The 27,892-nt window shown below is 46.6% G+C and overlaps 1 protein-coding gene across 5 annotated transcripts in view; it reads left to right on the top strand.

Moving 5' to 3' along the window:
* The window catches only part of zswim8 (zinc finger, SWIM-type containing 8), a 183,656-nt gene that overhangs the window by 147,985 nt on the left and 7,779 nt on the right, over window positions 1-27,892 (top strand). For 2 of the 5 annotated variants that reach the window (XM_059946759.1, XM_059946758.1), the window contains exons 18-24: window positions 1,595-1,747; window positions 4,062-4,284; window positions 7,252-7,541; window positions 8,924-9,147; window positions 12,520-13,014; window positions 14,164-14,341; window positions 20,818-20,991. In XM_059946759.1, coding sequence (XP_059802742.1) covers window positions 1,595-1,747; window positions 4,062-4,284; window positions 7,252-7,541; window positions 8,924-9,147; window positions 12,520-13,014; window positions 14,164-14,341; window positions 20,818-20,991 — 1,737 coding nt within the window. Of the gene's footprint in view, window positions 1-1,594; window positions 1,748-4,061; window positions 4,285-7,251; window positions 7,542-8,923; window positions 9,148-12,519; window positions 13,015-14,163; window positions 14,342-20,817; window positions 20,992-22,182; window positions 25,923-27,892 lie in introns of those variants that run through there. The other 3 variants (XM_059946762.1, XM_059946761.1, XM_059946760.1) reach the window with 3 other exon arrangements.

Genomic DNA, 27,892 nt, shown 5'->3' with positions numbered 1-27,892 from the left:
ATAAATGTTGAGAACATGAGACGAAGATGAAGAGTCCCTGAAAGTGAGCCTATGGGTTGTGGGAACAGTTCAGTGTTGGGGTGAGTGAAGTTATCCCCTTTGGTTCAAGAGCCTGATGTTTGAGGGGTAATAGCAGTTCCTGAACTTGTTGGTGTGAGTCCTGAGGCTCCTGTAGCTTCTTCCTGATGGCAGCAGTGAGAGGAGACTATGGCCTGGGTTGCTGGGGGTTCCTGCTAAAGGATGCTGCTTTCCTGCGCATGTGCCCATGATGGACTGGGCCAAATCCACTACTTTTCGTAGGATTTTCCACTTAAGAGTATTGGTGTATCTATACCAGGCTATGATGCAAAAGTCAGTATACTGTCCACCACATACCTATAGAAGTTTGTCAAAATTTTAGATGATGTGCTGAATCTTTGCAAACTTCTAAGAAGTAGAGGCTCTGCCGTGCTTTCTTCATAATGGCACTTACATGCTGGGCCCAGGACAGATCCCCTGAAATTATAACACCGAGCAATTTAAAGTTGCTGACCCTCTCCTCCTGTGATTACCCCGATGAGGACTGGCTCATGGACCTCTGGTTTCCTCCTCCTGAACTCAACACCAAGCTCCTTGGTATATAAAATAAAACTAGCTATTAAACTGCTATAACTTCTATTGTATTTCTTTATTTTCCTGTAAATACCTGCAAGAAAATAAATCTCAAGGTAGTACGTGCTGACATACTGTAATGTATACTCTGATAAGAAATTTACTTTGAAATTTGGACATCTGGTATATTCACTTCTGTGAAATAAATTGCCAGTACTTTGAGTTGTTCAAATTCTTCCTCACCAACATTCCCACCTCCTCAAAAGAAGTATCAGAATCCGATTTGTTATCACTGACATATGATGTGCAATTTGGTGTTTTGCAGCAGCACTGCAGTGCAAGATTAAACTATTGGAAGTTACAAAAGAGTAGGTCATGCAAATGAGGAGCAGTGAGGGGAGGTAGTGTTCGTGAGTTCAATGTTCATTCCGATATCGGATGGTGGAGGGCTAGAAACTATATTTAAAATGTTGAGTGTGTTCCTTCAGGCTCCTGTACGGCCTCCCTGATGGTGGTAATGAGATAAAAAGTAGAATGAAATGGTATTATCTTCAAGAGCTGCTTCTGATCAGATTCATGGCATGGTATTGTAGCAGTTACCGTAATGCTTTGCGGTGCCAGCGACTGGAAGATTGGCATTCATTTCCCACCGCTGTCTGTAAGGAGTTTGCACGTTCTGCCCTGTAGCAGTGTGGGATTCTTCTGGGTGCTCACGTTCCCTCCTCCGTTGTAAAGAGGTGCGGGTTCAGGCTAGTGAGTTGTGGGCGTGCTATGTTGACGTCAGAACCATGATGATAGTTGCGAGTTGCCCCAGTGTGTATTCGGGCTGAGTTGGTCATTGACAAAAGCGATGTGCAGAGTTCCTCCAGCATTTTGCATGTGTTACTCTGCGTTTCCAGCATCCGCAGAATCTCTTGTGGTCAGCATTTCGCTCGGTGTTTCAATGTACATGTGACAAATAAAGCTGATCTCTCTGTCTCATGGTCTGTGATCTCGCTTGCAGAGAACGCTCAGCGAGCCCCAAGCGAACCTCCGAGCGAGTCGGGGACCTTCAAGCAGGAGGGGAAGATACCGAGTCGACTGACGCTGGGCAGCAGGGGCGGATATAATGGTCGCTGCTGGGGGTCACCGGTCAGGCAGAAGAAGAAGCACACAGGTATGTGCACAGTGGTGTCAGGGCTCCATGGATGTGCCCTACTGCTCTTGCTTTGTACCTGGCATTGAGCGGTCCTTCGGCCTGTTGGAGCAAACTGAAAGGACACCCAGTTCAAAAGAACCGGGCGGTTTATTAAAAATGAGTCCTTGCCAGGGGACCATGCTGATCTTCCTGAGCATGAATTTGGTACAGATTTTACCTTCTCACTTGACAAGGTCACTAGTAAAACTAACTAATGAAACCCAACACACTGTACTCCTCCTTAACCAACCTACCAATTTACATGTCCTGACGAAGGGTCTCGGCCTGAAACATCGACAGCGCTTCTCCCTATTGATGCAGCCTGGCCTGCTGTGTTCCACCAGCATTTTGTGTGTGTTGTTGTACCAATTTACATGGCTACTTTGAGGGATCTATGGACGTGGATCCCAAGATCCCTCTGTTCCTCCACATTGCTAAGAATCCTGCCATTAACGCTCTACCTTTTCTTCAGGTCTGACCTTCCAAAGTGAATCACTTCACACTTTTCTGGGTTGAACTCCATCTACCACTTTGGAACCCAGCTCTGCATCCTATCAATGTGCGGTTGTAACCTACGACAACCTTCTATTAGAGTGTGCAAAGAATAGGAAGGAGTTGGTGTATATGGGTGCTGGGGGGCAATACCGACAGGCTGGACTAAGATTCGTGTTTCCATGTTGTGGGACTCTGTGGTACCATGACTCCGAAATCCCCAGAACCTCACTGGGATAATGCAAATAAATTAATCTTGATGTGGTGTCTCACTCAAAGACTGTGCCCCTGGTGGTGCTGCCATCCCTACATATTGCAGCAAAGTTCAAAGTAAATGTATTATCAAAGTACATACATGTCACCATATGCAACCTCGAGATTCATTTTCTTGTGGGCATACTCAATATATCCATAGTAGTTTAATAACCATAATAGAATCAATGAAAGACCACACAGGCGTTCAACCAGTGTGCTACAGACAACAAACTAGACAAATACAAAAAGAAAGGAATAATAAATAAATAAGCAATAAATATTGAGAACATGAGATGAAGAGACCTTGAAAGTGAGTCCGTAGGTTGTGGGAACAATCAATGATGGGGCGAGTGAAGTTATCCCCTTTGGTTCGGATTGTAATAGTTCATATTTCTGTGGTGAAATCTCTGGTTTAGGACTCAACCCCAACCACCTTCTGTCTCGAGGTGAGGATGATTCATTCTCTGACTGCTGGAACCGGAGACGGGTTTGACGGGGCTGACGGTTGTGTTTTCTCTGACTGGAACCGGAGACGGGTTTGACGTGGCTGACGGTTGTGTTTTCTCTGACTGGAACCAGAGACGGGTTTGACGGGGCTGACGGTTGTGTTTTCTCTGACTGCTGGAACCGGAGACGGGTTTGACGGCGCTGACGGTTGTGTTTTTTCTGACTGCTGGAACCGGAGACGGGTTTGACGGGGCTGACGGTTGTGTTTTCTCTGACTGCTGGAACCGGAGACGGGTTTGACGGGGCTGACGGTTGTGTTTTCTCTCTGACTGCTGGAACCGGAGACGGGTTTGACGGGGCTGACGGTTGTGTTTTCTCTGACTGCTGGAACCAGAGACGGGTTTGACGGGGCTGACGGTTGTGTTTTCTCTGACTGCTGGAACCAGAGACGGGTTTGACGGGGCTGACGGTTGTGTTTTCTCTGACTGCTGGAACCGGAGACGGGTTTGACGGGGCTGACGGTTGTGTTTTCTCTGACTGGAACCGGAGACGGGTTTGACGGGGCTGACGGTTGTGTTTTCTCTGACTGGAACCGGAGACGGGTTTGACGGGGCTGACGGTTGTGTTTTCTCTGACTGGAACCGGAGACGGGTTTGACGGGGCTGACGGTTGTGTTTTCTCTGACTGGAACCGGAGACGGGTTTGACGGGGCTGACGGTTGTGTTTTTTCTCTGACTGGAACCGGAGACGGGTTTGACGGGGCTGACGGTTGTGTTTTCTCTGACTGGAACCGGAGACGGGTTTGACGGGGCTGACGGTTGTGTTTTTTCTCTGACTGGAACCGGAGACGGGTTTGACGGGGCTGACGGTTGTGTTTTCTCTGACTGGAACCGGAGACGGGTTTGACGGGGCTGACGGTTGTGTTTTCTCTCTGACTGCTGGAACCGGAGACGGGTTTGACGGGGCTGACGGTTGTGTTTTCTCTGACTGGAACCGGAGACGGGTTTGACGGGGCTGACGGTTGTGTTTTCTCTCTGCCTGGAACCGGAGACGGGTTTGACGGGGCTGATGGTTGTGTTTTCTCTCTGCGCTGTGGTAGGAATGGCCAGCATCGACAGCAGCGCTCCAGAAACCACCTCGGACAGCTCGCCGACGCTCAGCCGCAGACCCCTGCGCGGAGGCTGGACGGCTGCGTCCTGGGGCAGGGGGCAGGACAGCGACAGCATCAGTAGCTCATCCAGCGACTCCCTCGGATCGTCTTCGTCCAGTGGCAGTCGGAGGGCCAGTGGTGGCGCCCGGACCAAGAGTGCTGACGTTGGGAGGTAGCAGTAACATTGTTGGCATTTATCTTTTTCCCAGGCTTGGCATCAAAATACCACACAGTAGCTCATTCAGAAAGTCAGAAGGCATGGGATCCAGGAACGTTTGGCCAGGTTGATTCAGAATTGGCTTGCCTACAGAAGGTAGAGGGTCATGGTGGAGGGAGTACATTCAGATTGGAGAGTTGTGACTTGTAGTGTCCCATTAGGATTGGTTCTGGGACATCTACCTTTCGTGATTTTTATTAACGACCTGGATGTGGGGGTAGAAGGGTGGGTTGGAAAGTTTCCAGTCGACACAAGGTTGGTGCTGTTGTGGATAGTGTAGAGGATTGTCAAAGATTGCAGAGAGACATTGATGGGATGCAGAAGTGGGCTGAGAAGTGCCAGATGGAGTTCAACCCGGAGAAGTGTGAGGTGGTTCATTTTGGAAGGACAAACTCCAAGGCAGAGTACAACATAAATGGCAGGATACTTGATAGTGTGGAGGAGCAGAGGGATCTGGGGGTACATGTCCACAGATCCCTGAAATTTCCCTCACAGGTAGATAGGGTAGTTAAGAAAGCTTATGGGGTGTTAGCTTTCATAAGTCGAGGGATAGAGTTTAAGAGTCATGAGGTAATGATGCAGCTCTATAAAACTCCAGTTAGGCCACACTTGGAGTACTGTGTCCAGTTCTGGTCGCCTCACTATAGGAAGGATGTGGAAGCACTGGAAAGGGTACAGAGGAGATTTACCAGGATGCTGCCTGGTTTAGAGAGTATGGATTATGATCAGAGATTAAGGGAGCTAGGGCTTTACTCTTTGGAGAGAAGGAGGATGAGAGGAGACATGATAGAGGTATACAAGATATTAAGAGGAATAGATAGAGTGGACAGCCAGCGCCTCTTCCCCAGGGCACCACTGCTCAATACAAGAGGACATGGCTTTAAGGTAAAGGGGGGGGGGAGTTCAAGGGGGATATTAGAGGAAGGCTTTTCACTCAGAGTGGTTGGTGTGTGGAATGCACTGCCTGAGTCAGTGGTGGAGGCAGATACACTAGTGAAATTTAAGAGACTACTAGACAGATACATGGAGGAATTTAAGGTGGGGGGTTCTATGGGAGGCAGGGTTTGAGGATCAGCACAACATTGTGGGCCGAAGGGCCTGTACTGTACTGTACTATTCTGTGCTCTATGTTAAAATGCATAGAATGTAGAGCAGAGGGAGTAGAACAGGACATAGAACAGAAACAAAAGACGTAGACCACGGTATGTGGAATGCGGAAGGTGGAACACAGAGCATGGGACTTTGCGCACAAACCATAATACATGGAGCACAGAAGGTAGGACATAGAACAGTTCAGGAACGGTGACAGGCCTATCTCAGCTGTAATCTCCACCCTGCTGCTTGTCTACCGCCTGAATTTTCACTCACCCACTTTCTCCTTCGTGCACGCAGCTCATTAAGTTTCACTAAGTTTCCACTCACCCAGTTTGTGTTTGGGAATAGTTCAGGGAGGAGCTGATGCGCTTATAGGAGAACAGTCCAGAAATACTGTCCCTCCTCACGCGTGGCAAATGCGTGATTGATGTCCCAAACACACACGTGTGATCATGCTCCCATCCACACACGCACGTGATCAGCCATTCACCCAGGGCACATGCATGATCATGGCACACATGTGGTAGCCCCTCCCACCCATGTGCTTGATCTCCCCCTTCTCCCTACAGTCCACGTATTGGTCAGGAAATAGGAAATTCTGGGGTGGTGATAGATTGAAAGGTGCCGATGTCCTTCTGGAGCTGGGGAATCCTTTGTACACAAATCACTGAGCGTGTGGGCTCAGGAAGCAGATGGACCTTTATTGTGAGAGGATTTCTGTGCAGGAGAAACACTGGGTACTGGTCAGTGTGCAGCTGGGGCACCAACGCCACTTTCTTGTAGAAATTTATGGCATAGAATGAGGCCATGCTGTCCAAGCTGAATAAGTGGATTTTAATCTCACTACACAGCTGTTGTCTCACAGTCTCGTACATTGAGATTCCACAAGTACATGAACATATCTCTCAACAGCTTGCATCTCCACAGTCTGCTCCCAGCTTTTTCCAAAGGTTTCCATCTCAAAATCCTGAGCACTTACCCAGGAGCAGTTGGGTTCAATTCCCATCGCTGTAAGGAGTTTGTACATTCTCCCCATAACTATCTGGCTTTCCTCCGGGTGCTCTAGTTTCTTCCTTTGTGTTGGCACTTAGCCAAGTGGTTAAGGTGTTCGTTTAGTGATCTGAAGGTCAGTAGTTCGAGCCTTGACTGAAGCTGTGTGTCTGTCCTTGAGCAGGGCACTGAACCACTGTTCTGTGACGACACCAGTGCCAAGCCGAATGGGTTCTAATGCCCTTCCCTTGGACAACATGAGTGGCGTGGAGAGGGGAGACTTGCAGTTTGGGCAACTGCTGGTCTTCCATAAAAAAACCCTGCCCAGGCTTGCGCCCTGGAAACTTCCCAAGGTGCAAATCCATGGTCTATCGAGACTAACAGAGACCTACACTACATTCCAATTTCCTCCCACATTCCAAAGACGGGTTAGTAGGTTAATTGGCCACATGGGTGTAGTTTGGTGGTGTGGACTCAATGGGCTGTTACCGTGCTGTATCTCTAAATAAAATTAAAATGAATAAACCCGAAACATCGACAGTCGCTTTCTTCCACAGATGCTGCCTGACCTGCTGCGCTCCCCCAGCATTTTGTGGCTGCATTACGTTAGCCTGCTGTACTGTAGCAGGCAGAGTGATGGAGAGAGAGAGCAGATGAGATGCAGACCCACTGTGGCCTAATTGCAATGTGGAGCATGCTCAGCAGGCATTTTGCTCCTTGGCCCATTTTAGGAGACAACCCTCGATCTCCTGCATTGTGGGGGATGCTTACTGACCTCTCTGTAGGCCTTGCTCTCTGTGTGACAGTTTGTAGTCGGACTCTTTACTTCTGTTCCAGGTACAAAGGCAGACGGCCTGAAAGCCACGCTCCGCACGTGCCGAACCAGCCATCAGAGGCTGCGGCCCACTTCTACTTCGAATTGGCAAAGACGGTTCTCATCAAAGCGGGGGGCAACAGCAGCACATCCATCTTTACTCACCCCTCGGCCAGTGGCGGCCACCAGGGACCCCACCGCAATCTCCACCTCTGCGCCTTCGAGATTGGACTCTACGCACTGGGCTTGCACAACTTTGTCTCACCAAACTGGCTCTCGAGGACCTATTCTTCACACGTCTCTTGGATAACAGGTTTGGGAAAAGCCCCTGCTCTTGATTTCGGTCTCCAGAGCATGGACCAGATATTTTCCTCGATGCTTAATGCCTTCTGTCTCATCTGCGTCCTGTCGTGTGCGTGTGTGTGTGTGCACTATTGAATCCTGGTTACAGACACTGTGACCGTGGCTCACTATACCGTATATTGGACTCTGTATATTGCACAGAACATCGAACACTAGAGCACAGTTCAGGCTTTTCAGCCTATGATGTGCTGACCTTTAACTTACTGCAAGATCAGTCTAACTCTTCCCTCCCACACGGTCCTCAATTTTTCTTTCATCTATCTGCCTACCTAAGATGTTCTTAAATGTCCCTGATGTATCTGCCTCGATCACTGCCCATGGCAGTGTGTTCCATGCACACACCAAGCTCCATGTAAAAAAAAACTTACCTCTGACTTCCCTATTAAACAACCCTCCAGTCACTTTAAAATTACAGCATCTCGTATTAACCATTTCTGCCTTGGGATAAGAGTGCTGGATGTCCACTCTATCAATGCCTCTTATTATCTTGTACACTTATATCAAGTCACCTGTCATTCTCCTTTGCTTGAAAGAGAACATCCCTAGTTGTTCATCCTGTCCTTACAAGACATGCTCTCGTATCTAGCCAGTAAATCTCCTCTCCTCTGCCCCTCTCTAAAGCTTCCACATTCTTCCTATAATGGAGGGGGGGGGGGGGGGGGGAGAGGATCAGAACTGAGCACAATACTCCCAGTGGTCAAAGTTCAAAGTTGAAAGTACATTTATTATCAAGTATGTGTGTTGTATACAGTTTTGAGAGTCTTCTCCTTACAAGCAGCCACAAAACAAAGAAACCCCAAAGGAACTCATTGAAAAAAGACCATAAAGCACCCAGTACAGGAATCATGCGCTCCACTCTATTTAGGCCTTTCAGTACTCGGCAGGTTTCAGTGAGACTCCCCTCTCGTTCTCCTAAACTCCAGTGAGTGCAGGCTCGGAGCGAAGCAGCCAACAGAAATTTCTCCCTCACTCCTGAACACTGGAGGCCTGGGGTGGGGTTCTGTTCTGGCATTGAAGGACTGTCTTTGTGGGTGGGTGGGAGGGAGGAACGGGGCTTGTTTTACGACTGTTGTTTGGTTGCTTGTTGTGCTGGGTGCTCTGCTGAGCATCGTGGGGATGCTGTATTGGCGACTGAATGTGTGGTGACACTTGTGGGCTGCTCTCACCCCCAGCCATCTCTAGGTTGTGTTGGCTGTTCATGCAAATGAGGTAGTTCACTGTAGATATGATAAATGATTCTGAATCTGTAACCATAGTAGAAATGCTTCCACCACCACCCCCCCCCCCCCCCCCGCCACTGAAGTGGCACTAACTTCTTTTTTACACGGACAGGCCAAGCCATGGAGATTGGGAGCTCAGCACTGAACATCCTGGTTGAATGTTGGGACGGTCATTTAACTCCTCCCGAAGTAGCCTCTTTGGCAGATCGCGCATCACGTGCCAGGGACCCCAACATGGTCCGAGCTGCAGCAGAACTGGCATTAAGTTGTCTACCACACGCTCATGCTCTGAATCCCAATGAAATCCAGAGGGCGCTAGTTCAATGCAAGGAGCAGGTACGTGTTGCTGATCACCTCATTGCTCTGGGTCATACAAATTTAATTTTATATAAATATCTCAATGTATTTCTTACTGTTACTTATAGCTTTTAAAATTATATTTTGCACTGTACTACTGCCTCAAAACACACGCCGGTGATATTAAACCTGATTCTGACCCTAATGATGATCTTCACTCCTGATGAAGGGTTTCGGCCCGAAACATCGTCACTACCTCCTCCCGTAGATGCTGTCTGGCCTGCTGAGTTCTGCCAGCATTTTGTGTTTTTTATTCTGACTCTAATGTTTGGTTGGTCAGCTTGGTGCTGTCCAGAGGAATGTTCCGCTGAGGAGTTGCACCAAGGCCCCATTGTCCCATTCACATGCTTAAATAAACCTTCGCTTTGTTTTGCAAAAGGATCAAGATTTCACCTATAAATATTTAACAGGAGCTTGAGGTGATGTGAACTTCACTGTGGGAGCTTGGATGCCTTCATGTTGGTGAAATCAATGAGATGAGACCTTACATAATCGTATAATGATTTGCCTGGTCCTCCTCCTTTCCTCTCCTTATCCTGCTCATTGACTTCACTCAACATTCCTCAGCTTCTCTTGTTATTTGACCTTCCCCTTTCACATCTCCAATTGTCCCACTCTCCATCCATTATCTCACTTTGTAATACACTCAGACCTTGCATAACGCTACCCCTCATAGTGCTGAAATGGCAAAAATTCATTCTAAACAACACTTAAAACTTCTCAAGGGTGGCTGCCATTACAGTAAATATTAAATCAGCCAATGAGAGAGCTTGACATAGGCTCTGAGCTGCTCACAGCCAATCATGTATTAGCTGACACTCTGCCTCCCCTGCATGTGTAAACGTTCTTGCTCCCTCGCCAATTTATTCTATTTTTTTTCACCTATGAAGTCTGGAAAACGGCCTGCAACTTCTAGTGAGGGCAGTACATCTCAGAAAAGCTTTGGCATGGATGTGAAGCTACAAGTGAAATGGTGTTTAGAAGCTGGTGAGTGTCAGGATGATGTTGGCATTTCTCTGAAATTGGCTACATTGATGATCAGAACAATTATAAAACATGCAGACAAGGCAAAAGCTTCTGCAACGATGACCTCAAAGTTATCAATGAAGGTGACTTGTTCAAGGAACCATTTACTTGAAAAATTTAAAATGTACTAAATATATGGGTGGATGATCAACCACAATGAAACATTCCCCTAAGCCAGCTGATACTAATGGAAAAGACGAGAAGCATCTTCAAACATATTTAAGAAGATGAAGAAGATATGTTGGTACCATTTAGTCAGCAGAGGTTGGACTGATAGACTTAAACAGAGCTGCAACCTCCATAGCATATGTATCTCTGGTGAAGTGGCTATGCAGACAGCAAGGCAGCCCAGGATATTCCTGCAACACTGAAGGCCATAATCAAAAAGGACAAGTTTGTCTTCAATGTGGATGAAATGGGCCTATTTTGGAAAAGAATGCCTTCTCATACTTTCATCTCACGAGAAGAGAAACGAGCATCTGGATTCATGGCTGCTAAGGACCAATTAACTCTCTTGCTAGGAAGCAACGCTAAAGGTGACTTTAAGTTAAAGGCTATGATTGTGTATCTCTCTGACCATGAGCAATGAAAGGCATTTTAAATTCTACCAGTGATTTGGAAAACAAACAAGAGAGTCTGGGTGATGATTGAGGTTTTCCCAAATTGGTTTGTGTTTTTGTCCAGCAGTGAAGTGGTATTGTGAGGAACATGACCTTGAACCTAAAGCATTATTGGTGCTTGATAATGCCCCAGGCCACCCTAAAAATCTTCATATGCTTTGGACCTGCATTCCTGTAGACCTTCCTCCAACACCACTCCATTATTCCAGCCAATGGATCAAGAAGTAATATTGAATTTTAAAGCCTACTGTCTTCATCACGCATTCAAGCACCTTGTAGAGGGAAACAGTCAAGATTAACAATCCTCAGGCAATTTTGGAAAATCTACAACATCATGAAAGCTGGAGACAATATCAGAGCAGCCTGGGATGAAGTAACTTCAAACTGCGTGAATGGAGTGTGGAAGAAGCCACAACTAGAAGCATGCACCAACAACCTAGGGTTTCTTGCAGAACCAGTCATCCAAAATATCATTGAACTGGCCAATGAAGTGGGATTAGAGAATGTTAATGATGGCAGTGTTGCTGCATTCTCATGGTGAGAGTCTTAATAACGGAGAGCTTCGAGAATTGACAGAGCAACACAGCCTGAGTAAATCTGAGGACACGGATTGAGAAGAGGAAAGATCAGCAAGAAAACTCACCACAAACTTCTCAGCACTGGCACCACCATGATCACCTAAATCCTGACCCTAACTGGGAGTGAAGGAATAAAGCAGTTCTCGATACGATTTCCTGCTACCAAGAACTGCTTCACGAGAGGGAACTTAAGAAGACAGTCAAATCTCGACGTCCACTTGAAGAAGAAGCCAAAGTTAGAGGGGGACTCACAGCCTGGTCCCTCCACTAAGATGTAACCACCACTCGCTCCCCTGCTCTCCTGCTGCTCTACTGATGTACAGATTAGGCCCATTTACAAGTTTGTTACTCCATGGATTACTGTGTATACATAAAATAATATATATCAGGTTTGATTTTTTTTATCAGGCGCACATGTCCATTTACATAACGTTATAGTGACCTCACATAGTGCTGATTTACATAGTGCACCACCTCCGAGGAACACATCCTCAGCGTTAAGCAGGGTCTGAGTGTAATTCAAACAGTAAGCCTGGCTCTGTTACTTAAAGGCAAATGATGATATCTCCCAAGATTGTAAACATCATCTCCCTCGTGTTCATGAGTGGCATTTGTATATTGCCCACAGGTGGTTAGTGCTCTCTCAGTTATAGTGTGCTAACACTGTGGATCGCAGTCTAACTCGACGTGTTCTTGTACAGCTGCGCTGAGGGATGTATGTGCATGAGTGTGTGTGTGTGTCTGAATGTGAGTGTGTGTGTGTGAGTATGTGAGTGTGTGTGTGAGTATGTGAGTGTGTGTGTGAGTATGTGTGTGTGTGTGTGAGTATGTGTGTGTGTGTGTGTGTGTGTGTGTCTGAATGTGAGTGTGTGTGTGTGAGTATGTGTGTGAGTATGTGAGTGTGTGTGTGAGTATGTGAGTGTGTGTGTGAGTATGTGTGTGTGTGTGTGTGTGTGTCTGAATGTGAGTGTGTGTGTGTAAGTATGTGAGTGTGTGTGTGTGAGTATGTGAGTGTGTGTGTGAGTATGTGAGTGTGTGTGTGAGTATGTGTGTGTGTGTGTGTCTGAGTGTGTACTCAGTGACTTGCTACTGTCCATCCCATCCTGTTTCTCTTCCTGCTGCCCTAGGACAACACCATGCTGGAGAAGGCGTGCATGGCAGTGGAGGAGGCAGCCAAGGGTGGAGGCGTCTACCCTGAGGTGCTCTTTGAGGTGGCTCACCAGTGGTACTGGCTGTACGAGCAGACGACAGGCGGCTCTCAGCAGCGGGAGATGTCGACCATCGGTGGCCGCGGCACGCACGAGGCAGGGAGGGGCGTGGTGGAACACTCGGCGCTGAACGAGGGACCGGCCACTGTCACTGTGGCTGCCACGGTGACGGCCACCGCCGTGGTGCCGGTGATCACCGTGGGGTCCACTATGTACCAGCAGCACACCATTGCCGGGGCGGCCATCGCCCACCCCCACGCACAGGCCTTCCCCTCCAGCCCTGCCATGACTCACCCCTACAGCACCATTCAAACCCACATCCCGTCCGTCTGCAACGCCGCCTATCTCGGACATCCCATCCAGCACGTCCCACGACCTGCCATCTTCCCTGTTGCCGGAGCAGCCTACCCGCAGGTACACCTGTTCAGTGCCAAAATCTCTGCAGAGTCGGGGAGGCTGGTGTCAAAACGGCCGTGTGGTTCTCAGACAGACAGTAGTTAGGCCGGACTGCCACGTGAATGTGCATGTCAGGACTCCAGAAATACTGAAGCAAAAAGGTCAGAGATTTCGAGATACAGCACATGGTGGGCCGAGGGGCCTGCACTGTGCTGTAACGTTCTATATTCTCTGTTAGAATCCCTAGTGTTCTTTGTTCTGTCTGTTTTACACAGAGGTAGGCTTTTTTCTATATAGAGAGAGTGGTGCATGCGAGGGACACGCTACCAGGGTGATGGTTGAAGCAGATACGTTAAGGACATTTCAGAAACACAAGCACAAGGAGGGCTGTGTGGGAGGGAAGAGTTAGACTGAACTCAGCATAGGTTGAAAGCTCAGTACAACATTGTGGGCTGAAGGGCCTGTACTGTTCTATGTTCTATACTCAGTGGTCACTTTATTAGGTCCAGGAGTGGAACCCGGTGTGGTTTTCTGCTGCTGTAGCCCATCCACTTCAAGGCTGAACAAGGTGTGCATTCAGAGATGCTCTTCTGCACTCCACTGTTGTAACGTGGTTATTTGAGTTCCTGTCAGCTTGAACTAATCTGGCCATTCTCCTCTGACCTCTCTCATTAACGAGGTGTTTTCACCCACAGAACTGCCATTCACTGGATTTTTTTTGTTTGTTGCAACATCCTCTTGTAAACTCCAGAGACGGTTGTGCATGAAAATCCCAGGAGATCAGCAGTTTCTGAGATACTCAAATCACCCGTCAGGCACCAACAATCATTCCACAGTCAAAGTCACTTAGATCACATTTCTTCCCCATTGTGAAGTTTGGTTGAAAAACAGCTGAACCTCTTGACCAAGTCTGTTGAGGTCTGCCAAATGGAGTGGCCAGTGAATGTATGCCCTCCTTTCCTATTGCCCTCTGTCCTTCAGCAAGTCATCTTTCAGTTTTGCCCCCTAAAGCCCAGCTCCAATGTTAAGGCAGAGCAGCCATTTCCGGACTCAGCGATTTGTTTACTGGGTGTTGAACATTGTGATCCAAAGTGAGCTCATGCGGCCGATGATCGGACGGGGTCGGAAATGGGCCGTGCACTTGTTTACTGTGTGTTCTATGTCTAGGGCATGCACCCCGCTTTCATTGGAGCTCAGTATCCATACACTGTTGCCACCACAACCCACCCAGCCATGGCAGCTCCACCCGTCACCTTCGCAGGAGTTCCCGTGCCCCCCATGTCACCAATGGCCGTGCACCCCTACCAGTCTGACCCGAGCCTGCCTCTGACGTCGACCGTAGCAGGTACACGAAGCTTTTCGAATGTTGTGGCTGTGTTTCTGTGGCGCTTTGTGCTGGCTCCACAAAGTTTAAGTTTGAGTTTATTGTTATTCAACTTTGCACATGTGTATAGCTGAATGAAACACTGTCCCTCTAGGATAAAAGTGCAAAATGCAGCACATAGTTCACATATAGTAGATAAAATAATATTAACACAGGAGTATTAATAAAAATGCTCTGTAGGTGTAAAAGTTGAGAAAGTGCACAGACAACAAGTCATTAAATATACAAGAGTATAACAGTGACGAATCAGCACACAGGAGGGAGATGGAAGCTTTGTCACAGCAACCTCACTTGATGTCAGCAAGGCCAAGCAGCTGATTATTGACATCAGGAGGAGGAAACCAGAGGTTCCTGAGCCAGTCCTCATTGGAGGATCAATAGACAATAGACAGTAGGTGCAGGAGTAGGCCATATAGCCCTTCTAGCCAGCACCACCATTCACTGTGATCATGACTGATCAAACACAATCAGTACCCCGTTCCTGCCCTCTCCCCATATCCCTTGACCCCGCTATCTATAAGAGCTCTATCTAACTCTCTCTTGAATGCATCCAGAGACTTTGCCTCCACTGCCTTCTGGGGCAGAGCATTCCACATATCCACCAGTCTCTGGGTGAAAAAGTTTTTCCGCATCTCTGTTCTAAATGGCCTACCCCTTATTCTTAAACTGTGGCCTTTAGTTCTGGACTCGCCCATCAGCGGGAACATGCTTCCTGCCTCCAGTGTGTCCAATCAGAGGTGGAAAGGGTCAGTTACTTAAATTACTTGGTGTTATTATTTCGGAGGGACCTGTCCTGGGCCCAGCATGTAAGTGCAATTACGAAGAAAGCCCCTACTTTCTGCAGAGTTTGCGGAAATTCAGCATGACATCGAAAACTTTGACAAATTTCTATTGTGGTGGAGAGTATATTGACTGGCTGCATCACAACCTGATGTGGAAGCACCAATGTTCTTGACCAAAAAATCCTACAAAATATAGTGGATATAGCTTGGCCATCACGGGTAAAACCCTCTCCACCAGTGAGCACACCTACATGAAATACTGTCGCAGGACATCAGGGACCCCCACCACCCAGGACATGCTTTTTTTTCCTCACTGCTGCCATCAGGAAGGAGGTACAGGAGCCTCAGGACCCACACCACCAGGTTCAGGAACAGTTACTACCCCTCAGCTATCAAGCTCCTGAACCTGAGGGGATAACTTCATGAGTTCACTTGCCCCATCACTGAAATGTTTCTACATTCTACAGATTTACTTTCAAGCTCTCATCGTCTCTTGCTCTTGATATTTATTGCTTGTGTGCTCTTTATTTATTTAGTTATCTATCTATTTATGTATGTATTATTTGTTTCTTTTTGTATTTGCACAGTTTGTTATCTTTTGCACACTGGTTGAATGCCCAAGTTGGTGTCGTCTTTCACTGATTCTATTATGGGTATTATTCGATGGATTTATTGAGTGTGCCCACAAGAAAATGAATCTCAGGGTTGTATATGGAGATATATATGCACTTTTGATAATAAATTTAAAGATTAGTTTATTATCAAGATATACAACTTTGAAATTATTCTTCTCCGGGTAGCCACAAAAACAAGTAAGAAAATTTACTTTGAACTTTGAAATTTAATGCTACTGGAGCTGTCATAAATAATGTGTACTGGGTGGTAGCCAGTTGTTCAGAAGACTCAGTATCACAAGAAGATGCTGTGACCCAGCCTACCAATCCGCATTCTTGTACTGCGGTACCTTCCGCCTGATGGTGGGAGGTCAGACAGATTGGGGGTCAGATGGAGAGATCCCAGACTCTGTAATTCTGGTCTTCTGGCTCTATTTGGGACTAAATGGAAGTTCCAGTGATTCATAGTACTGTACATCACGAAAACAGTCGCTTTGGCCCAACTCATCTGTGCTAACCAAGATGCCTACCTACACTAGCCCCGTTTTGTGACCTTTTAACCGTTTCCTATCCGTGTTTCTGACCAAATGATGCTTTTCCCCCCTGTTCTCTCAATAATGGAAATATTGAAGCACTAACATTTCTCTGGAGCGTCAGAGGCTGAGGGGCCTGGTGGAAGTTCAAAGTAAATTTATTATCAAGGTACATACTGTATATGTCACCGTGTACTACCCTGAATTCATTTTCTTCTGGGCATTCAGTGTAGAACAAAGAGATACAATAGAATCAGTGAAAAACTATACAAAAGACAACAAGTTGTGTAAATACAAAAAGAAAAAATAAATAAATAATACTGAGAACACGAGTTGTAGAATCCTTGAAAATGGGTCTGCAGGCTGTAGGATCGGCTCAGTGTTGAGATTAAGTTATCTCTTCCCTGATGGTTGAGGGCTAATAGCTGTTCCTGCACTCAGTGGTGTCTGGGACTGAAAAAACTCTGCTACCTTTTTCCCCAATGGCAGCAGAGAGAGGAGAGCATGGTCTCGATGGTGTGGCTCTTTGATGATGGATGCTGCTTTCCTGTGACAGCACTCCATGTAGATGTGCTCAACGGTGGAGAAGCAGAGTTGGTAGAACTTTAGAAAGTTATGAGAAACATAGATAAAACAGTCAGTCAGTTTCTTTAAATTTTAGAGTTGATTGTTTTTCATTCTGTTGTAACTTAGATGTCATCCTAAATAAGTCAGACGTTGTTTTAAATGTAGTCATTGTGTTTTTCATAATTGAATTGCCAATTTGCTACTTTGCGCTGAGTGGATTAACAATATAATCTCGTTGTCCTCAACAATGACAATATAACTCTAACATACTAATCATTTTCCCACTTTAGAAATTTCAAATACTAGAGGAGATGGGTTTAAGGTGAGAGAGGGAAGGTTCAAAGGAGATGTGTGGGGCAAGTTTTTATTTTACAAGAGTGTTTGGTGCTTAGGACAGACAGGCTGCCAAGGATGGCAGAAGAGCAGGCACAAAGCCCTTAGAATCAACATACAGGGAATGGAGGAACATGGATAATTTGCAAGCAGAGATTTAATTTAATTTGGCTTCACTTTGGGCACAGCAGTAATGTAAAAACTCATCGGATTCACTGCCCTCCTGGAGCGATGGACCACTGCTGACTGCCCGAGCACAGTCCTCAGTTAGGAGCTGGTTTGCAGAAGGAATTTGTCCCTGTTCTTCCTGCTGGTTCATTGTGTGACAGCTGCTCCCTCTGCTGGCTGAACAGTCACAGTGCGAGCAGAGATCTCTGCTCTCTCACTAGAAACACACTTTAATGATTTTGTAAAGGCTTTGCCTCTGATATTGTAATAATTTCCATTTAATTTTCAGTGTGAATACGATCAGGATCTGAAAGTGTAGGATTAAATAAGCATTAACACACACTAAATCCTTTCTCCCCCATCACGTCCCAGCTCCTGACTTCATCCTGCCTTCCCCACCCAACTGGTCTCACCTTTCATCTTCCAGCTTGTACTTGTTCCTCTCTTTCCCCCACCCTTCCTTATTCTAGCCTCATCTCTCCCTTCCTTTCCAGTTCTGATGAAGGGTCTCTGCCTGAAACGTCGACTGTTTATTCATTTCCATAGACACTGCCTGACCTGCTGAGTTCCTCTGGCATTTTGTGTGTGTTGCTCTGGATTTTCAGCATCTGCAGAATCTCTTGTGTTTAACATACACGAAATGCTGGAGGAACTCAGCAGGTCAGGCAGCATCTATGGAGAAGAATAAACATTCTACGTTTTGGGCCGAGACCCTTCCATCAGGACTGGAAAGGAAGGAGGAAGATGCCAGAATAAAACATAAACTCCTATCAACAATGCTGGTTCCATTGAAATGTTTAAGAGAATTTTGGATGAGTAGATGGATGGGAGGTATATGGAGGGCTATTGTCCACATGCCAGTTGATGTGACGAGGCAGTATGGACTAGATGGGCAGAAGAGCCTGTTTCTAGGCTGCAGTGCTCTATGTCTCCCGAGCACTATTCAATACCTGGAGGTAGACTGAATCCCAAGTGAAAGCTGGATCACACCATTGAAGTTTGACCTTGAATGTTGGTCACTGATGCGCAGTAATAGACTAAACTATTGTCTGAGGACTCAGTAATTTCTCGGCTTATTTATGAACTGGTTGCTCGTTGGTTGGTTTGCTCCCCTCATTATGGGCTGGAGCACCAGCCCTGGAATTCCCAGTCCTTCCCAGACATCACTGTGTCACCCACGGTAGAGGCGGCCTCGAGGAGCCAGCATCAGGTTTAATATCACTGACATGGTTTTGCGGCAGCAGTACAGTGCAATACTTAGGGACACTATAATTACAATAAGAATTATATGGTATGTTAAAAAATTAAGTAAGTAGTGCAAAACGAGAGCAAAATAATGAGGTAGTTTACCCAGGTTCATTGCCCTTTGAGAAATCAGATGGCAGAAGGGAAGAAGCTATTCCTAAAACATTGAGTGTGTGTTTTCAGTCTTCTGTATCTCCTCCCTGATGGTACCAAAGGGAAGGGGGCATGCTGTGTGATGGGGGTCCTTACTGTTGGATGCTACCTTTCTGGGGCATTACCTTTTGAAGATGTTGTCGATGGTGGGGAGGCTGTTGCCCACGATGGAGCTGGCTGAGTCTGCAACCTGTTGCAGCTTTTTCCGATCCTGTGCAAGCGGGCCCTCCATACCAGGCAGTGATGCAACCTGTCAGAATGCTCTACACGGTACAACTGTAGAGATTTGTGAGAGACATACTGTACAAAATCTCCTTAATGAAATACAGCCATCGTGATTGCATCAGTATGTTGGGCCCAGGATAGATCTTCAGAGATGTTGACACCCAGGAACTTGAAGCTTCTCACCCTTTGCATTGCTGACCTCTCAGCTGGTGTGTGTCTGAATCGCAATCAAACAGCAAAATTCTGCTATCTGGCTCTAATGATTAATGACCAATCTACCTACTGCTCATTACGTTTAGGGCAGCAATGAAGGTCCTCCATCTCTGGTGGTGGTTGAGGCTTCTTTCATCATGTCAGTAGCTCTGTTTTCACTCCTGTCAGTCATGCAAGTCCCAGATAGAAACTCAGGAATACCATCACACTCAGAAGGATTCTTCTTTGCTGTCTCCATAACAGTTTTGTTTGACCAGTCAGGGTTGTTAGCACTGAGTTGAACCCCTGAACCTGGAGGACCAGTGGACCACTCTTAGTCTGGCCTCTGCCCTTTGACCTGTCTTGTATGGGTGATCCTGCCAAAAGCCTTGACTCCAGCCAGCATAGCTCTTCAGTCAGAGGCACACAGCCTTGAAACCGTGACAAGTTTGTGGTTCTCTTGGAGGAATAATTAATGAGCAATGCATTAAAGCAAGTGCACAAACCTTTCCTATATCTCCGGTTACCCTGATGTATTGTCCATCCTTCCAATAACGTTGGGACTGTGTAGGTCAGACACTGACGAACATAAAGGGTAGGGGACTGAAAACGGCTCAAAATCTGTCAAAGGGTTTACAAATCCCTCAGCATTGCTCCCCTTGGCTCAGTTCTTAGAGTATTTGACCAGTAAAGGGTCAAAAGTAGTCCTCGTGCTCAAGAAATTAATTCATGTAAATAATCCACCATTCTGTCCCCTCACCTTTGCTCAGACCTACTACCCTGTCTCTAATCAGCTGATCCGCCACCTATATTTGGTGGTAATATCCCTCTTCCCTTCACCTGTGTCCAGTGGGCCTCCCTTCCCCCAATCCCGCCAGATGTCACTCGACACGCATACAGGACATTAAATTGATGGGAAGATTAAAGACTAGAGCAGTTCTCATTAACCTCATGTAAGACAGTTTTTTAAAAAAAAAATTGGAATTACAGAAATAAAATTGAGCAGAAATACACAAATGAACAAAGTAAAGAATTTATCCCACTTTTCCTAAAACTGAAGGACAATTTTTCCCAACAGCTGGAGATGGAATAATTCATCAGTCTCTTAGTAATATGATTTCCCAATCACTAGATTCTAATTAATGAATCTTTGTGGCCACTTAATGAATGTGTGGTACATTATCAGCCGGGCAATTGCACTTTTAGTGTTACACCAGAATTACTTGTGAATGAAATTCTTATGCTGGTTAATTCATTCTCCCCTCTTCCGCCCCCTCCTCCTCCTCCCTCTTCCTTCCCCCCATCTCCCCCTTCCTCCTTCCCCTTCAACCCCTCCACCTCACCACTTTGTTCCCCCTCTATCCTCTTCCCTTTCTCCCCTTTACGTCCCCTCTCCTTTTCACCCCCTGCCCCCTCTACCCCACTCCCCTTTCCCTTCTACACCCCCTCTACCCACCTCTCCCCTTCTCCCCCTCCCTTCTCCCCCTCCCTTCTCCCCCTCCCTTCTCCCCCTCCCTTCTCCCCCTCCCTTCTCCCCCTCCCTTCTCCCCCCTTCTCCCCCTCCCTTCTCCCCCTCCCTTCTCACCCCCTCTGCTCCCCCCCCTCCACTATGCTCTCTTTCCCAGTTGCCAGTGTACAGGCTGGAACTGCTTTCCAAGCTGTTCAAGGAGCATCCATACCGAGCCTAACAACGCAAGGACCCTCAATAGTCACGCCGACATTCCCTACTGAAGATGAACAGCATTCGCAGCCCGTCAGTCCGCAGGGGTTGCACTACTTGCATTCCGCATACAGAGTTGGTGAGTGCACAAATGTGTAGATCATGTTTTCCATGGCACAAGGGTATTGACAGTGCTTTACAGCCACTGAAGTGCTTTGAGATGATTTCAAATGGAGGAACACACCAGCTGGTGTATGGGTGAATTTTAGAATATGGGGGGGAGTTGATGGGATGTGGGGAGACGTGTAAATGGGTGTTCGATGGTCAGCTGCAGCTTGTTCTCACACAGCAAGCTCCCCAAGTCATACAGTCGGTGTTCTACAACGTAGGAAGAAGCCCTTTGGCCCACTGCTCCATGCTGACCAAGGTTCCCATGGAAACAGGCCCTTTGGCCCACTGGTCCATGCTGACTAAGGTTCCAATGGAAACAGGCCCTTTGGCCCACTGGTCCATGCTGACCAAGGTTCCCATGGAAACAGGCCCTTTGGCCCACTGGTCCATGCTGACCAAGGTTCCCATGGAAACAGGTCCTTCGGCCTACTTGTCCATGCTGAACTAAACTAAACTAGCAGTTTTTAAATGGTGTTTTAAAAGTCCCAACTGCTTCCTCTGGTAGCTCGTTCCATGTACTGAGCACACTCGTTAAACTAATCCCATTTGGCCTCATTTGACCCATATCCAACTGGGATAAAGTGAGTCCCATTTGGTCTATTAAATTAGAAGAAAACGAGTCCCACCTGTCTGCATTTACCCAAATCCAATTGGAGGAAATCAATTCCCATTTGTCCGCATTTGCCCATTTGAGATTGGGTGAAAATGAGTCTGATTTGCCCATACTTGGCCCATATCAGACTGCAAGTCCCATCTGTGCACATTTGGTCCATATCAGACCGAGGGAAAATGAGTTGTATTTGCTTACATTTAGCCAATCTCCAACCGGGGAAAATAAGTCCCATTTCCCTGCATTGGACACATATCAGACTGGGGAAAATGAGACCTATTTGACTGCATTTGGTCCATATCCCTTTAAACCAGCCTATCGATCTACCACTGCCACCATCTACTATCCATTGATTTGTCCAAATATCTTGTAAGTGTTGTTAATACACCAGCCTCAACCATTTCCGCTGGCAGCTCATTGCATTTACTGACCACCTTCTGGGTGCAAATGTTGCCCCTCAGGCTCTCATTATATCTCTCCCTTCTCATCTTCGTTCTTGGTCCCAACCATGGGGAGAAAAAACTCTATCTATTTTATTTATTTATTTAGAGATACGTCACGGTAACAGGCCCTCCCAGCCCAACGAGCCCGCACCACCCAATCACGCCACGTAACCAATTAAGCTACCAACCCGTACATCTTTGGACTGTGGGAGGAAACTGGAGCGTCTGGCGGAAACCCGTGTGGTCACGTGGAGAATGTACAAACTCTTTATAGACAATGGTGTAATTTGAACCCAGGTCACTGTTGCTGTAATAGTGTTATGCTGACCGCTACACTACCTGGCCATCCCCCATGGTGTCTGTCAACAGTTAATATACAGTATTGTTGAATGCTGGGTGATTGGATCATTGCCAAAACACTAATGAGAATTCCTTTGCGTACCTTCAAGGAAAAACTGCAATCTTTCCCACATCCCTGGGGAAAGGGGGGGTCTAGTTTAATGTATCATTTTTACAATGGCACCTTTGCCAGTGCATCACTCTCTCCACACTGCACTGGGACACCAGCTAAGATTGTTTGCCTGGGTAACTGATGCAAGACTTTACCACCTCCTCCTCTCATTGGTAAGATCATGTTGGCCAACACCTGAGAGTTGGACTGACTGCCTCCACCTGCTACCAAGTTGGGTCTAATGTGACTGACTCTCCCCTTGTCCTTTAGCATCATGGTGTTGGCTTTACCCATTCTTGTCATCCTGTTCCAGCTTTCATAATCCCCATAAAATATAAGTTACTTGGATAAGGAAGTGGACGGGTGGATTAGTAAGTTTGCAGATGACTTGAAGGTTGGTGGAGTTGTGTACGGTGTAGAAGATTGTCGAAGGTTACAACAGGACATTTTAAAGGATGCAGAGCTGGGCAGGGAAGTGGCAGATGGAGTTCAATACGGAAAAATGTGAATTGATTCACTTTGGAAGGTTGAATCTGAAAACAGAATAGAGGGTTAATAGCAGTGTGGAGGAACAGTTGGATTTGGGGTCCACGATCATAGATCCCTTAAAGTTGATACAACGGTTAAGAAGCATGTGGAGTATTTCCCTTCATTGGTTAGGCGGTGAGTTCAAGGGCCAAGCGGTAATGTTGCAGCTTATAAGATCTTGGTTGGACCATTCTTGGAGATCTGTGTTCAGTTCTGATCACCTCATTATAGAAAGAATATGGAAGCTTTAGAGAGGGTGCAGAGGAGATTTACCAGGACACTACCTGGATTGAGAGCATGTCTTTTGAGGAAAAATTGAATAAGCTGGGGACTTCCTCTTTGGAGCGCAGGAGGAGGAGAAGTGATTTGATAGAGGTTTAGAAGATGATATGCTGCATAGATCCCTCCAAGTTAAGGGATTCCAAAGAGCACCACTTTCTAAGTGAATAAATTTCTCCTCGGATCAATCCTTAATGCTCTACACATTCTGAGGCAGTGATTTCTTCTTCTGTAGTCCCCTTCTGATCCACCCTGTCCAGCTCCCTGTTCACTTGTTGGCTGCATTCTCTTGATAGCAAGACTATCATTTTTATTTCTTTGGAAAGGACACCAATAATTGTACACAGTCTGGCTGATGTTGTCTTACCCTGTGTCCAATATACGTGGAAGAAGACACCTTTACTCTTGTATTCAAATCCTCTTGTAATAAAGGTCAATGTATAATTTGCCTGCTGTCACTGTTAGCTTTCAGTGATGTGTGTATAAGGACACCAGATCCTCTCGAACCATCCCTTACTTTGTGTTCCTGCTCTTACCACTGTGTTGATAACCTCGTACTTTTGAGATACAGCACAGTAACAGGCCCTTCTGACCCAGTGAGCCCACGCTGCCCAGTTACACCCATGTGACCAATTAACCTACTGACCCATACGTCTTGGGAAAGTGGGAGAAAACCGGATCAGCTGGAGAAAACTGGCGCTGTCATGGGGAGAACATACAGACTTCTTACAGTCAGTGGTGGGAAATGAACCTGGGTCATTGGCATTGTAATTGTGTTCTGCTGACCACACTGTGGGAGCTGGGTATCTGTTGTCTGTCTGTATTGTATATCTGTTGTGTGTTTATGGGTTACAGTAATTTGTCACATGGGTTGGGGTGTGGTCAAAGCAAGTGTGTATAGTTATGTATTCACAATAGACAATAGACAGTTGGTGCAGGAGTAGGCCATTTGGCCCTTCTAGCCAGCACAGCCATTCACTGTGATCATGGCTGATCATACACAGTCAGTACCCCGTTCCTGCCCTCTCCCTATATCCCTTGACCCCACTATCTATAAGAGCTCTATCTAACTCTCTCTTGAATGCATCCAGAGACTTGGCCTCCACTGCCTTCTGGGGCAGGTCATTCCACATATCCATCACTCTCTGGGTGAAAAGGTTTTTCCGCATCTCAGTTCTAAATGGCCTACCCCTTATTCTTAATAACTGTGGCCTCTAGTTCTGGACTCACCAATCAGCGGGAATATGCTTCCTGCCTCCAGTGTGTCCAATCACTTAATAATCTTATATGTTTCAATCAGATCCCTCTCATCCTTCTAAATTCCAGTGTATACAAGCCCAGTTGCTCCAATCTTTCAACATATGACAGTCCCGCCATTCTGGGAATTAACCTTGTGAACCTACGCTGCACTCCCTCAATAGCAGGAATGTCCTTCCTCAAATTTGGACACCAAAACTGCACACCATACTCCAGGTGTGGTTTCACCAGGGCCCTGTACAGCTGCAGAAGGACCTCTTTACTCCTATACTCAATTGCTCTTGTTATAAAAGCCAGCATGCCATTAGCTTACTTCACTTCCTGCTGTACCTGCATGCTTGCTTTCATTGACTGATGTACAAGAACACCTAGATCTCATTGTACTTCCCCTTTTCCTAACTTGACTCCATTTAGATAGTAATCTGCCTTCCTGTTCTTGCCACCAAAGTGGATAACCTCACATTTATCCACATTAAACTGCATCTGCCATACATTTGCCCACTCACCCAACCTGTCCAAGTCACCCTGCATTCTCATAACATCCTCCTGACATTTCACACTGCCACCCCGCTTTGTGTCATCAGCAAATTTGCTAATGTTACTTTTAATCCCTTCAACTAAATCATTAATGTATATTGTAAACAGCTGCTGTCCCAGCACCGAACCTTGCGGTACCCCACTGGTCACAGCCTGCCATTCCGAAAGGGACCCGTTAATCACTACTCTTTGTTTCCTGTCAGCCAGCCAATTTTCAATCCATGTCAGTACTCTGCCCGCAATACCATGTGCCCTAATTTTTCCCACTAATCTCCTATGTGGGACTTTATCAAAAGCTTTCTGGAAGTCCAGGTACACTTTGTCCTCGTTGGTTAATTTTTGCTACACTGCTCTAATTTTGGAATGCTTCTCTCATTGCTCTTGTCACTCATCCAGCCTCTACACCCTCATCACCGCTCCTGCTGCCCTTTGGCTCCCTGTCCTTGCTGTGGCTTTCTGCGGGAGGCAACAACCAGAGGCTACAGCAGGAGCTGGTGGTGTCTGCCTCACTCTGCCTGAGCTTCCTCCCTCACCAAACTCTGTTAGCTCTTCCCCCCCACCACTTTATCTCCATAATCCCACAATCTTTTCCTTTCATTGGGTGATTCAGAACACATACAGGCCTTTTGGCCCAACTCATCCATGCCAACCAAGGTGCCCACCGAAGCGAGGTCTGTTGGCCAGCATGTGTCCCATATCCCTCGAAACCCAAGTCTAAATCTAAACGAAGAATTTTACTGTATGTTTTGATGTACATGTGAAAAATAAAACCAATCTTTATTCATGTAGTTATCCAGATGTCTTTTAAATGTCATTATTGTGCCTGTCTCAACTACTTTCTCAGGTAGCTTGTCCTGTGTGTGCACCACCCACTCATTTAGAAGTTGCCCTCAGGTCCGGTCAGTTTAAGCTCGTGGCTTCTAGTGTTTGATTGCCTTTACCTGAGGAAAAAGATTGTGCATTCATCCTATCTATTCCGCCGCCCCCCATGATATTATAACCCTCTATATTATCCCTGTCTCTGACCCTCCAAGGAATAAACTCCTAGTCCAATCTCTCCCGATAACTCAGGCCCTTAAGTTCAAGCAACACCCTTGTAAACCTTCTTTACTCTCTCTAGTTAAATGGTGTGTCTCATTATCTTCATTGGCCCCGCAGGCCCGTAGATGTGTTTACCCAGTGTCCATCTGGAAAGAAACAGTGAACCTGCTCCCTCAGCCGTCTTTGTTTTGTTTGCCCTGCACGTCAATGCAGACCCACAGCGCTGGTTGACTCCAGGAGGGAAATCAAAACCTCACAACACAAAGTCCTGATAAAACGGTTTATCTCCCCTCTTCAGATGCTGCCTGACACGCTGAGTTCCAACAGTATTTTGTGTGTGTTGCACTGGGCTTCCAACATCTGCAGAATTTCTTGTGCATAAAATTTTGGAAGGTCTCCTTGGGGCATTAAATACTGGCCTTGCAAGACATGATCTCATCCGTTATGTTTGAAAAATAAATCCCTTGCAGTAAAGGCTAACATAGTACTTGTATAATGAGGGTTCTGCATTTTCCGGTGCTGCAGGTGTGTGGGTACGCAGATGAGCGATGGCCACGTCAGTGTGTGTTAAGGGATTCCATGAGGATCACAGGGATTTTGGGGACCAGAGTGTTTATTTATCCTCCCTTTCTGTCTTTAACAGTGCTATTAGACCATAAAACGAAGCAGAATTAGGCCATTCAACCCATCGAGTCTGCTCCACATTCAATCGTGTCTGATTTAGGGCATCATGGTAGCAGTGCTAATACAGATGGGGGAATTCCTGAATTCAGAGTTCAAATCCAGTGCCGTCGGTAAGGAGTTTGTATGTTGTTCCCCATGAACCATGCGAGTGTCCTCCGGGTGCTTTGGGTTCCTCCCACATTCTAAAGAGGTACCAGTTAATAGGCTAATGCTCATTGTAAACTGTCCTCTGATTGGGCTAGTGTTAAGTAGGTGTTGGGCTGTGCAGTGCGATTGAATGGGCCTGTTCCACACTGTATCTCTAAATATTAAAAAAAAATAAAGTTGATTTTCCCTCTTATCCCATTCTCTTGCCTTTTCCACATTACCTTTGACCCCCCCCCCCCCTTATCACTCAATGACCCAATAACTTGGTCTCCACACTCAACTGTGGCAAAGAATTCCACAGATTCACTACTCTATAGTTAAGGGAATTTCTCCTCATCTCTGTTCTAAAGGGACATCCCTCTGTTCTGATGCTGTGCCCTCTGGTCCTAGACTTCTCCTCTAGAGGAAACATCCTTTACATCCACTCTGTCTAGGCCTTTCAGTAGTAGATAGGTTTCAATGTGATCCAACCCCCCCCTCCCATTCTTCTAAACTCCAGTGAGTACAGGCCCAGAGCCATCAACACCTCTTCATACATTAACCGTTTCATTCCCAAGATGAGTATTGGATTCTAGGTCACTAGCTTTATCCGTGGTGCCATCTGTAGGTACAGTATATGGATCTCATTAGCCCTGCAAGCTTTCAGAGAGAGGGGTAGATGGGGGGGGGGGGGGGGGGGGGATGGCAATAGGAAGAGTTCAAGGGATGTAGATAAAGCCAGTTGGTTGAGCATGAATGTTGCGCTAAATAGCCTGAATCTTCACTGTAAATAATTTGTATTACTTCATGGGATGCCACGTTAGCATAACACTATTACAGCTCAGGGTGTCCAAGTTCAATTCCACCATCCTCTGTAAGGAGTCTGTATGTTCTCCCCATGGACCACGGGGTT

The sequence above is a fragment of the Hypanus sabinus genome, chromosome 21 (assembly GCF_030144855.1).
Source record: "Hypanus sabinus isolate sHypSab1 chromosome 21, sHypSab1.hap1, whole genome shotgun sequence".
Taxonomy (NCBI): Eukaryota; Metazoa; Chordata; class Chondrichthyes; order Myliobatiformes; family Dasyatidae; genus Hypanus; species Hypanus sabinus.
The sequence above is the reverse complement of the archived record's forward strand: the minus strand, read 5'-3'. Positions and strand labels throughout refer to the sequence as shown.